Consider the following 13,572-nt stretch of genomic DNA (forward strand, 5'->3'; position numbering starts at 1 on the left):
AGATACACAATATCAACTGGCTCACCTTTATCCACATGGTTGTTCACCCCTTCAAAGAAATGTAATAGATTGGTGAGGCAAGATTTCCCTTTACTAAATCCATCTTGGCTTTGTCTCATTAATCCATGCTTTTGAATATGCTCTGTAATTTTGTTCTTTATAATAGTCTCTACCAATTTTGCCCAGCACCGAAGGTAGAATACAGTACTGCCAATGAGCCACTGGGCTAGCCCTATATTATTTTCTTAAAAATGCATGGGATAAACACAAAGGAATCCTGTTTAGAAGGAATGGATCCACAGAAGTTTAGGCATACCGGTAACTGGGAAGCAAAGCCAGTGCTGGGCAGACTTCTATGATCTGTGCCCTGGTCGTGGGTGGACAGATTCAGCTTCAGAAGGTAGAGAATAAGGCCCATGCTAGGCAGACTTCTACAGTCTATGCCCTGAAAATGGAAAGGACAAATCAAGATCAGGTATACATATGAAGTATTACATACCATATGTAATTAATTTATCTTGTTGGGCAGACTGGATAGACCATACAGGTCTTTATCTGCCATCATCTACTATGTTACTAAGTAAATTGTTTTGTACATTAAAACACTTAAACCTGGATGCAAATACAATTTTACTTTGACCTGAGCTCTGTTAAATAAGATGATAAAGAAATATATAGAAATAAAAAATATAAATATGCACTGAGCTGTTGCAGGTAACCGGGAGCCTTGCTAGAAAGTATACTTTAAGACCCTATGTCTTGGCCTCTTAAAGCGTAACATTCTTAAGGCTTTAATATCCAAGAAGCGTAACCTCGGCATGTCAGCACATTAAGAAGTCTTTATTCTTTTTCTGAAATTTACTTTATTGAATAAATGTAGATAATTTACTCACAGTTAGAACAAATTCAGAAGTTCACGCCCCAAGGCAAGAGACTTCTTAGTTCTCAGAGCTGTATCGGAGGATGGAGATGGAAATCTGAAGAGAAGGAGCTTTATTGCAGAGGTGCGAAAGTGGCTAAATAGATGAAAGCAGTTCAGAGTTGGGGTGTTGGGACTGTGTAGTATCTTCAGAGAAAGAATGAACGAAGTAAAAAGATTGAGTTGTCTTCAGGGGAGAAGAACATGTGCTGTCCACAGCAAGGAGAAGAATGTTCCTCGTGGAGACACGGAAGCCAGGAAAAGCCCCACACAAGCCTAGGGAGGTGGAGGTAAAGGGACCAATAGGGACAGAACCTGCTATCAGGTAGAAGAAATGGTCCCATATGGCATTCCTCAATTAGAGAGAAAGGTCATACCCTAGCTGACCCATCAGGACAGAGAGAGTAGAAATAGTCAGGAAAAATGAATCAAGCTTGGTAGAGAAAGGGAGGAGGCCTTTGCAGGAGAATAGGCCACTAACAATTAACTTTAAACAACAAGCAGGGGTGGCTGCGGTACATGTGGGACTACATTACATAGCAGGCAAAAGTAGAGGCTGACCAAAGACGAATCACCACTGGAGATATAATCCATCAGTCCTTTATTGATGAAAATAAAGAAAGGACCCGACACGGGCCGTATTTCGACGCGTGGAAGCGCCTACATCAGGGGTCAAACAGTAAGCTCTATAGGTAAAAAATAATAATGAAATAATAATAAATACAAACGGTGAATAAACATGTATGGCAGTGTACAAAAATGCTAAATATAATTTAAACCATGTACATAATTATCAACATATAAATTAAAAACAATTATCAACATATAAAATAAAAAGAAAATTAAAGAAAATACATGTTTAGTAAAAAATAATAATAAAAAATAATAAAATAAAAAACAACATATACCGTTGAGAAACAATAATTAAAATGTAAGTTGATAAAGCATTAACAATAATAGAATTAAAAAAATATCGATCCATAAACCTTAATTAACAAAGCTGTCGTGTTAATACAAAAAGTGTTATGAGGAACTAAACCACTGTGGAACAAATCTAGAACAAACATTACTAGTGTATAACCTAAAACGTTCTGAAATACACTAGTAGCAGAAGATATGGTCATGGAGCAATTTACCTGAGTTTGAATTTAAAATTGATTCTAAACCCGTGTCGGGTCCTTTCTTTATTTTCATCAATAAAAGACTGTTGGATTATATCTCCAGTGGTGATTTGTCTTTGGTCAGCCTCTACTTTTGCCTGCTGTGATTCGTCATCGTAGAGGGATCCCCAGCTTGTTCTTTGGACTACATTACACACAATGTATTGCTCATATACCTTTCCAGCGAGTGATGGCGGCAGCGAAATCCATAGAAGTGAGAGTAACAGTAAAGGCATTAAACACATTTTAGGGATATGCTATAAAATTAGTGTAAGGTTGCTGGGGACAGAACACCCTACTTAATGAATTGTATATTCCCAGATTAATTCCATTTACTCATTCATGTTGCCTTGCATGGGTGGGATGGCGTACGAGTACAGCAGCAGCATGAAACTGGTCAGAAGAGTCCCCAAGACAAGTCCTTTGTACATGGAACGCCAGTTCTTCCCCTTTGGTACAATAGCAGACATCTGCAGAGTCAAAGGAGACAGAAAAACATTATTGTTAGACCCTTTAAATTTGGGGTGAGCATACATTTTTTTAAACAGAAGCAGGTCAGTAATTCTTGCTTGCACCAGGGGCCTGGGAGTCACTTTTCAAGTTCCATAGGAGGGGAGGACATCCTCTCTCTTTACCCTCCACTTTCTTGGTGCAGAAGAGAGCTCACCTCTCCCACATTCAACTCCACCATTTGCCATTCTTGCTACTGCTCTTTTACAATATTGTTCTAGCTCTCAACTTTGGAGATTGCCACTGTCACTCTCTCTCTATAGGACAGTGACAAACCTGGAAACCTGGCTTTGGGGACTGTATAATTATAGTACAGCAAGAGGCCCTCACTGGATGCCCACCGGAAGGGTGGAAGGCCAGATTTTAGCACTCAGGCTGTAAAAATACCAGCTAGGTTTAAAAATCTATGACTGGCTGAGCAAGGACGTGCTTTTCCTGCAAGTTAATATGTGTTCTAGCTTAAGACCTATCCACTGGAATAGTGGTGGGCCAAGCTACATAGCTTTAACCAGCTGAAAAGCACTGACTAGGCCTGATAACAAGCTGATGGCCTTATAGCAGAGAGCCTGCAAGAGCAGGACTGCTTGGTGAGTCCTAATGAAACCTGGTACAACTTTCAAATTGAATGTAACACATACGATGTAGAAATTATGGACGAAAATGGAAAGTTTGGTTTGTAAGATGGAGAATGTTTTTAATAAGTTGGCACCCAGATTACAAGATGTTATGAAATTGATATATCCATATTTAGATGTCTTCATAAGAACAAATTGTTGACAAAAGAGGAAATTACACAATAATTTGCAATAGCTGAAACGGAAAGGAGAGGACAGGGAAATTGCACAATAACTTGCAATAGCTAAAACGGTGTTGAATAAAAGCATAAAAAAATAGAAGTGGAAAGCTTCAAAGAACATGCAGAGCAAGCTGTTTCAACACTAAATCTCCTGAGACATGAGGCCCACATCAGCCGAAGGCACGGCTCCAGAAAGTCTGGCAAGAAGGGGGAGCAATAAGGGAAAACAGATGTAGCATGTTCTGCCCATGATTAACAGCTTTGTGGTATTCAGAGACTTGCACAGGAATGTTGTATGAGAGAATTGGTCAGATGCCAAAGAAGAACGATAAAAAAACAGATTGGAACAAAGAGGTAGCGAGCATTCTAATTTCTTTGTCTGTATATAGCATTCTGATTTCTTCGTCTGTCTATAGCATTCTGATTTATTCGCTGTACATTGTTTTTTTAATCATTCATTCTGACTTGTATATTGCTTATCAAGAAATGCTACCTGAAATAGCCCATTGAGCTATTCAGTACAATTGTAAATAAACTTTATATCTTAAATAGGAAATTCGTCTGGCATTCTCTACAAAAGTGGCGAGCCAGCCAGGAGTGATGCCGCACACGGAAAAGAGAAGGCGAGACGAATGACAAATTAAGTGTTTGTTGTTAATGAAGTTTTTTACAGGATTTTGAGAGAGAGCAAGCGTTGTTTAAGCCTGATTTCTGTGCACCACGGAAGTGGGAGTGATCAACCTACTGAAGTGGACATACGGGTGATGACTCCTGGGCTTGCTAAAAAGAGAATAAGAAGACGCGTGAGTAAGCTTACATTGTGGACCTATTAGTGGTATATTTGTTTAGCTTTGTAGTTTTCTTTTTTGTATATTTTCTTTGTTTAAGTGCATTAGTATATTTTTGTAGGTTGTGGCTCTATAGGAGAAATTGTAATAGTCAGAATAAAATGGAAGGGAAAGGGGCAGATAAGAAAGAAAAAACCCCTGTATATACTTTGTATTTAGATTTAGATAGTTCAAAAAAATGCACTCCTTTGCAGCATGTCATAGAATTATTCCTGTTAGAAAAAAAACAGATTGAAGAAACACATGAGAAATGGGTCAAATATGATGCAAAGGATTCTTTTTTGAGCTGGTCTCAGTATGGATCGTTTGATCGTCCAAAATTATTATCTCTCCTGAGATACTTACAAGAAAATAAAAATAAGCAGAAGAAAAGTTTAGAACAACATCTTACAATTTGGAATTTATTTTCTGTAGCAGCAGATCTTTTCCATGTAGATGTAGAAAAAATACAGCAAGAACAGGAAAAGCAGCCTTTGGTTCAGCCTGAAGGTTGAGGAATGTCATCTGGTTTTGATTTCTCGGGTGTCTGGCTTAGGTTAGAAAGGTCAGGAAGAACTGAAATTTGTTTTGTTCCTTTTAAAAGATTGTTTTAGATTAGATTTAAATAAGATTGATTTTGTCTTATAAGGTGATCTCTGTTTATTTTAAAATATGTGTTATTCTGTTTAATTAATAGGTTCTAGTTCTCTATGTGGAATGTCTTTGCAATTTAACTTTGTTTTTTTTTAAGTGAGATTCCTGCAGTGTTAAGAGATCATCTGGTTTGACTTAGTCACAGTCCTAGCTAGTTCTGTGTGTAGGGCTAATAGGTGAAAGAGGTGATTTAAAATCTTTAATAACATCTGAACAATATGATTTGTCAGCAATATGGTCACTATGCTTCAGAATGTTATCAGAATGCAGGAATGCCCCAAGTACAAATGCAGACGCAGCAAGGATTGATGCCACAAGTAGTAGGGATGCCTGTGAGTGCCCCGCAGACTGCCTTACAGCAGCCGGCGATGCAATCACAGGGACCAGGGGCTGCAGTACAGAGACAAGGCACTGTAAATGCCTTTCCAACTTGGCAGAATACTCCAGACCAATGCTATTGACTGGAAGCTGACCCGTGTCAGGAAGAGGGATGATTTTCAGGTTAGACACAAGGGAACCCTTTATTACATTGACAATTGGAAAATATGGAACTCCTGTGAGATTTTTGATAGATACAGGGGCGAGTACCTCTGTGTTATGTACAAAACCGCAGGGAGTTAAGCTTTCAAATCAGTATAGAACAACAGTGGGATTTACGGGGATAGAACAAAGAAAAAGGCTAACAGAACCGACTCTGGTGCGCCTGGAATGCCAACCGTACGGTTCAAGGGAGGCTGTGGTACCCTTCTTAGTGGCACCTGATTGCCCAGTAAATTTGTGTGGTAGAGACTTGTTGTCTCAATTAGGACTGTGTTTAGATTTTGGAAATAAAGAAATACCAAGTTTGCTCACTATGGTCCAACAGTTGAATAATGAAAATAAAGTAAGGGTTATGGAAGAATTACCACAACATATTTGGAGTACAAGTGATTCACCATATGGACTAGCCGTAAATGCAAAACCCCATAAGATAGAATTAATAGAAGGGGCACAGGGGCCGAAGCAAGACCCTTACCCCATACGACCTAAATTAGTATCCAAAACCCTGGAACACATTGGTAAATTATTGAAATGTGGTATTATTGAACCTTCAGTATCCCCGTACAATACCCCATTGTTTCCGGTTCCAAAAGGGGAAAACAATGTAAGGATAGTACATGATTTAAGAGAGCTAAATGAGATTACAAGAAATCAATTTCCGATTTGTGCAAATCCTGCTACACTTTTGCATACCCAGAATATATATGCGTACAATACTGTCATTGACTTGTCTAATGCATTCTTTTCAATACCTCTTCATCCAGAGTCTAGGGATTTGACGTCATTTATAGTACAGAATGAGGCATACAGGTGGACTAGGATGCCGCAAGGCTTTACTGATAGTCCATCGGTATTCTCAAAACAACTAATGATGGATTTAAAGGATTTCAGGAGTCACTTGCCTGACACGGTGTCATTGTTTGTCTATGTAGATGATATTCTACTGTCTGCTGAGACTGAAACAGAATGCCTAGAATGGACTAGAAAATTATTTTTGTTATTAGGAGAGTAAGGATATAAATGTAACAAGGAAAAATGTGTTATAGCCCAGTCTACTGTCACCTTTTTAGGACAAAATGTTTCAGCAGCACATAAGGTCATTATACCGGAAGTTATATCTATTTTAAATGAGACTCCGGTACCGCAAACAGTTACCCAGTTACGTGCTGTTTTGGGAATGTTAAATTACTGCAGACAATGGATACCAAATTATACACAAAAAGTAATGAGACTTTATAAACATTTGAAACTGCCCGCAGCCACACCAAAGAATACACTAATTGTGTTGGAAGAGCAGGATAAAATAGTGCTGGCTAAGATTGTGAGGGATTTGTTATCCCCAGGACCCTTAGCAGTAATAGATATACAATCACCTGTGCATTTGTGGGTAAAAGACATGGGAAACAGTTGGGCAGCTATGATTAATCAAAACAATGAAGTAAATGCACCAGTAGCTTTTTTGTCAGGCTCTTTTAATCATGTGGAAAAGGGAATGAAAGAAATACCAAAGTTACTGACAGCTATAGTGGCTGCAGTAGGCAAATGGAGAGCACAAATGCCTTTTGTTCCTATTGTAATACATACCAACCACACGATTAAAACGCTGTTAAGCCCTAGCCAGACGGCATTGACAGCCACTAGATTTGGAAAATATCAAGCAGTACTTTTAGGACAAGATATAAGAATAATACCATTAACTAAAGAACAGAGAAATAAGATAGATCTGCTTTTTCCTGTCGATCTAGAGGGTGAGATCGATACTATAGAAATCCCTACATTTCACTGTCTTACTTTTGAACCCTTGTCTGATGGGTTGATATGGTTTACAGATGGAGCTTGTGAAAGGACTGTTGCAGGCTTTGCCTGCGTGCAGGTAGATGAGAATCTAAGAAAGATAATGCAAGTACAATATAAAACCCCTCCTGACCATACTGCACAGCATGCTGAACTTTTAGCCGTTATTACGGCCTTACAACACACTGATATGACTCAAAATGTCACTATATATACTGATAGTGGTTACGTTGCAAGTTCACTACAGTATCATATATTAAAATGGCAACGTAGGGGGATGATAACCAGTGCAGGTAAAAATTTACAACATTACACATATTGGAAATTGCTGTTTGAAATTTTGGCCAGAAGGGAACGTGAAGGTAGAAAAACTGCAGTTGTGTGGACCCCGGCCCACACTGAAAGGCCAACCTTTGAGGCACAAGGTAATGCAATGGCTGATGCAGCAGCAACGGAGGTGGTTAAGCAAAGTGAAAAGATTTTGTATAATACTAGACAGACACAGGAAGGGCCACTTACGAATGTAGATAAGATTGAAATGTGGCAGCCAGAGGAACAGGAAAGTGAAAAATGGTTGAAGAGAGGATGTATGAAATTGGGAAGTGAATGGTTTAATGCAGAAGAAGGATTACCTTGTATGCCAATGAGTCAGGTGATTAAGGTATTAACTGAGTGGCATGCAACCATGCATTGAAATAAGGAAACAATGAAACAACAATTTGAGCAAAGATTTTGGACTTTAAAAATTGATAACTTGATTCAACAGGTTGTGCAAAATTGCATGGTATGTAATATTAACATACCTAAAAGAGGTCCTAAAATATCGCCTGGGACACTTCCAATACCAGAAGGCCCAGCAAAAGAATGGTATATTGATTTTACTGATATGATTGTTCCAGTGCAGGGAAAAAGATATTTGTTAGTTTGGGTAGATGCTTTCTCAAGGTGGATAGAAGCATTTCCATGTAAAAGGGAGACAGCACATGAGGTGGTACAATGCCTGATAACTCATATTATGCCAAGCCATGGGTGTCCGTCTAGAATAATTTCTGATAACGGGATGCGTTTTAATAACAGTGTTTTGAAAGAAATGGAAACGATTATGGGTTTAACACACAGAAAAGTATCAGTGTATCGCCCCACCTCCAATGGTTTGGTGGAGCGCTACAATGGCATTTTAAAAACAAAATTGAGGAGGGGGAGTCACGTGATGCGCTGTGAGTGAAAGGTGCATTGCAGCATCGCTCCGAGGCCTCTGCTCCACATATCGTTAATTGTGACCATATACCAGCCGCATCGGCGGGAGTTTTACCTGTGACACGCTGTGGGAACAGTGTATGGAACAATATCTGATCTCGATGCCGGCAGGGAGCTCCAAAAAGGCTGCGAAAGCAGAGAAAGAAAAGGTGACACCGACCATCGGCGAATCCAAGATGGCGGGCGGAGCGCCGAGCGCGGATGAAGAATTCTCCGCCAAACAAATGAATCAGATCACAGCTGCGATGGGAGCGGCACTGGAACCCAAATTTGTTGAATTGAATGGGCGGTTTGAAAGGCTAGATGCCTTATTGCTGGATTCTAACAAGCGACTGACAGAGGCAGAGCGGAGAGTTTCAGACATGGAAGACACGTGTAACCGCGTGGCGCCAGAGCTCGACCAACTAAAAGAGACTGTGCGAGCACAACAAGACAAGATTGAAGATCTAGAGAACCGGGCACGAAGGAGTAACCTACGCATTGTAGGCCTGCCAGAAAAGCTGCCAGAAAAGAACTTAAGTTTCCTGCTGGAGCAGTGGTTTAACACGGAATTTGCCTTGTCTGATAGTTATGGCCCCCTGTGCATTGAACGGGCTCACAGGCTGGGCCGGCTGAAACTTGAGAACCAAAAGCCACGTGTTGTCATCATTAAAATTCATAATTATTCCCACAAAGAGGAAATATTGCTTGGGTACCGCGTAAAGAGAGACACACTAAAATACGATGATGCGCAGATCCGGATCTTTCAGGATTACTCTGCGGGGGTGCAAGAGAGAAGACGTCGTTTTCACCCGCTCTGCACTTCCCTAGTAGAAAAGAAAATAAGATTTATGCTATTGTATCCTGCCACGCTGAAGGTGCTGCATGAAGGAACGTGGTCTTCATTTGATTCGGTACAAGGGGCAACGGAGTTCCTGAACCGTAATGGAAAGGTGGTGGCCATGACAGATAAGTGAGGCAGAAGATCGTTACAGAGGATTTGCTGCTTTGTGCAGATGGTGGGGAACACACTGACTGCATTAAGTTTAATTGTTGAGTATTTGATACCGGCTGGAGAACAGAATGATGGACGGTGGAGTGGGGGCCTCAGCATTCAGTGACTACCTGTGAGATGGAAGAAGTTCCACTCAAGTTCAGGGTAACAGTAGGGGTAAGCGGGGGGGAGGGGGGTGGAAGGGAGGAAGGGTGGGTGGGAGGGGGGAGGGGGGAGTTTGGGGTGGGTAATAATGGTATCCTGATATTGAAGATGTGGGAGATGGACATGAGGGGTTGGGGGGAGGGGGGAGAATCGTGTGTGTATTATGCTTCTCAAGATGATGTTACATGTATCAATTGTGGTGGCAGCGTTGTTAAGCAGATGTGCTACACGTGGGATCCGGGGGGAGGCTGGGCCCCTGGATTCACAGCAGCAGGGAACCTTGGTTTGCGACATGCTTCGGGATGGGACCCCTAATTGCAGATTAGTAACTTGGAATGTGGGGGGAATCACCTCCCCGATCAAAAGAACGAAAATCTTGGCTCACTTGAGGCGCCTTAAGGCAGATATAGCATGTCTGCAGGAGACAAGATTGTCAGAGGAAGAACATGCAAAGCTGTGCAAATCCTGGGTGGGCCAGGTGCACTCGGTATCATCGGGAGGGAGAAGGAGCGGAGTGGCTATCCTGCTTCATAAAAGGTTGATGGTCACTTCCGAGGTACTTTTACAGGACCCCTTAGGCAGATATATACTGATAAAGATGTGCCTGCAAGGTAGAGAGGTATATTTACTAGCAATATACGCCCCCACGCCCTATGATAAGAATTTTTTCCCTGAGCTGCTAAGGGCTCTGGTGCCATATCAAGGTAAAAGCCTTATTCTTGCAGGTGATATGAACCTCTTAATAGATCCTGAGATTGACTGTACAGGCTCCCGTAGCGACGGAAACACAGGAAGAGCAGCACAGGGGGTGTTGGAGGAGTTTGCAGTCTCACTGGATTTGATAGACGCTTGGAGGGTACTACATCCTGGGGAGCAAGACTTCTCTCACAGGTCCCGGGCCCATGGATCCTGGTCCAGACTAGATTATATATTTGTATCATCAGTGCTCTTTCCCTCTGTGCTAGCATCCCATATAGAGGAAGTGGTGGTCGCGGACCATGCACCTGTTTGGGTAGAGCTGGAACCGCCGGGGAGCTTTAGTCCTGTCCCGACCTGGAGATTCCCAGGATACTTAACTAAGAACAAGGATTTTCAGGAATTTTTGAGGGGTCGATGGGAGGAATATGTATCCCACAATGAGCAGCATCAAACTAACCCCCAATTGTTTTGGTGCGCTGCGAAGGCTGTACTGAGAGGGGAGATAATATCATATACAGCGGCTCGTCGAAAGAAGACGGCCGCGAGCCTTGTAAATTTACAACGACAATTGAGAAAAGCCAAACTCTTAAGTCTTCACTCCCCGACCCAAGCTAATAGGGATGCATATGTAGCACTGCAAGTGTCTATTAATACTATACTGCATGAGCACACACAGCGTAGGTGGTTATTTCAAAAGTTCCGCTTTCATAGATTTGGGAACCGCACAGGCGGGCTATTAGCTCGTCTAGTTAAGAGTAAACGGGGCACGCGGACTATCATGGCTTTGAAAGACAGTACAGGATTGGTGGTAAACCGACCAGAGCGTTTACTGCAGATATTGCAAGATCACTTCCAGGCAGTGTATAGAGGGGGAGACCGGGCAGATAGGAATTCAATGAATGACCTATTAAATCGGGCGGGCATGCCCAGATTGTCAGACCAAGCGGTAATGGAGTTGGACATGCCGCTACAGATGAGAGAGCTACAGAAAGCAATTAAGGGATTGCGGCCGTTAACAGCACCAGGTGAAGATGGCTTCTCGGGAGAGTTCTTTAAATTGATGCAGGCACCAATGGGGGGAGCATTGCTTGATTATCTGCAGGCCATCATACAGGAGGGCACGATCCCGGGTAGAGAAAATACAGCCCTCATTTCACTCATATTAAAACCGGGTAGGCCGCCCGAAGATCCGATATCGTATAGGCCTATCTCTTTGATCAATGTGGATATCAAACTCCTTGCAAAGGTAATGGCCAATAGACTGGCTACCCGGATTGCAGAGTTGGTGGATGTGGCACAGGTGGGCTTTATTCCTCGAAGACAATCAGTATTGCATGTCCGCAGAATCCTACTGGCTATGGCACAGAGCAAATGTTCACAGACACCGTTACTAGTGGCAAGCTTAGATGCTGCTAGGGCTTTTGACCAGGTGGACTGGAGATATTTGTTTCATGTGTTGGAATGGGTGGGGCTCCCTGAGGGGTTTTTGAGAGCAGTCAAAGCACTCTACTCAGGTATGATGGCGCAGATTGTAGCGAATGGGAGTAGGTCGGCACCATTTGAAGTACAACGCGGTACGAGGCAGGGCTGCCCATTGTCCCCGCTCTTGTTTGACCTTTCTCTAGAACCCTTGCTGCGGATACTTAACAAGACAAGTAAGATACAGGGCATTAATGTAGGGGGGGAGGAGCTTCGTGCGCTGGCGTATGCGGATGACATCATGCTTTTGCTCGCGGACCCCCAAGCCTCTCTAGAATACGTTTTACAGGTAGTGGAACAATATGGTGAGGTGTCAGGGTTTTCCCTTAATCTCCAAAAGTCATGTGCAATGGCACCGGATGATGACACGTTCCGTGAGTGGAGAGGTCAATTCCCACTGCGCCGGGAAGAGGTAGCACTAAAATACTTGGGGATCCTAATACCTAGAGATTTAGCACTCCTATATGAACAAAATGTCAGAATACTCATGGAGATGACGAAAAAACAGTTGCTGCTCTGGCAGGCCCTCCCTTTATCTTTGTGGGGAAGGATAGCGCTGTTTAACATGCTGATAGTGCCGAAATGGGTATACGTTTTTCAGCAGCTCCCGCTATTTCTAAAAAGAAAGGATGAGAATAAACTGGGGAAAATGTTGCAAACATATTTATGGAAAGGGAAACGCCCAAGACTAAGGCTCTCAATGATCTGGACACCCAGGGAGTATGGGGGTATGGGAATGTTGAACCTTCGATCGTTAACGGTAGCATGCTCTATGCGTCACATAAGTGATTGGTTCCGAGGATCCTCGGACTTCTCCCTGACGGCTATAGAGACCTCGGTTTTCCCGGAGATTCAATTTAGTCACTTGTTACATACTGGGGGTAAATTACCTCAGGCGGCGCTGAAACGCCATCCACTGCTGGGATCCCTGCGAGCGACTTGGAGGTGGCTTTGCCGTCGCCATCAGCTTTCCGCTAAAGTAACGCCCTACCTTTCAATCTGTAATAATCCGGATTTCCCACCAGGTCAGGGAAATAGTGTGTTTAAACAATGGGAAAAGAAGGGCATAATATATTTGGTGCACATCATAGATGAGGAAGGTAAGATACGGCCTTTTGCCACCTTGCAACAGCAATATGGGATCTCAAGGAGGCATTTCTTTGCGTATCTCCAATTAAGACATTATGTACAGACTTTACCCTGGACGGACTTGACGGAGGATGTGTCCGACATTCTCTCAGAGGCCTATACGTTGGGTGCCCAGCTGTGTGTGCCATTAAGATTTCATCACCAGCAGTTGAAGGACACGACTGTAGAGCTGCAGTATGCATCCTTGGCAACAGACTGGTCCAAAGATTTAAATTGTGAGGTGACGGAGGAGATGTGCAAAGCATATTTAAAACAATTATATGCGCGGCGTTTGTCAGTACTACAGCGCGAAAAACTATATAGATTCTTGTTAAGACTGCACATCTCTCCCCTGCGGGCATTCAGGGCAAAAATTTCCAATTCCGGGGTCTGTCCAAAGTGTGGGGCGGTTATGGCCTCCTTAGGGCACATGTTCTGGCTCTGCCCGGAGGTACAGCGCTTCTGGGGGGCAGTGCTACAGATTATAGACTTATGGTGGGGATGTACTCTCACTTGTGACCCCTTGCTGCTATTTAATAGCTTTAAATTTACAACACAACCGCCGGCGGAGTTCAAGAGATTTGTACAATTAGCAATTTTTTGCGGCATTCATGCCATCTTGACAGCCTGGATGATGCCGCAGGGCCCTCACATCTGGAGGTGGAGATTAC

The 13,572-nt window shown here is 42.6% G+C and overlaps 1 protein-coding gene across 5 annotated transcripts in view; it reads right to left on the reverse strand.

Moving 5' to 3' along the window:
• GAL3ST1 (galactose-3-O-sulfotransferase 1) overlaps window positions 1-13,572 on the reverse strand; it is a 225,912-nt gene that overhangs the window by 38,510 nt on the left and 173,830 nt on the right. For all 5 annotated transcript variants that reach the window (XM_030218700.1, XM_030218699.1, XM_030218703.1 and 2 more), the window contains one exon: window positions 2,416-2,549. In XM_030218700.1, the coding sequence (XP_030074560.1) occupies window positions 2,416-2,549 (134 nt within the window). The remainder of the gene's footprint in view (window positions 1-2,415; window positions 2,550-13,572) is intronic.

Source organism: Microcaecilia unicolor, chromosome 11 (genome assembly GCF_901765095.1).
Source record: "Microcaecilia unicolor chromosome 11, aMicUni1.1, whole genome shotgun sequence".
NCBI classification, from domain to species: Eukaryota; Metazoa; Chordata; class Amphibia; order Gymnophiona; family Siphonopidae; genus Microcaecilia; species Microcaecilia unicolor.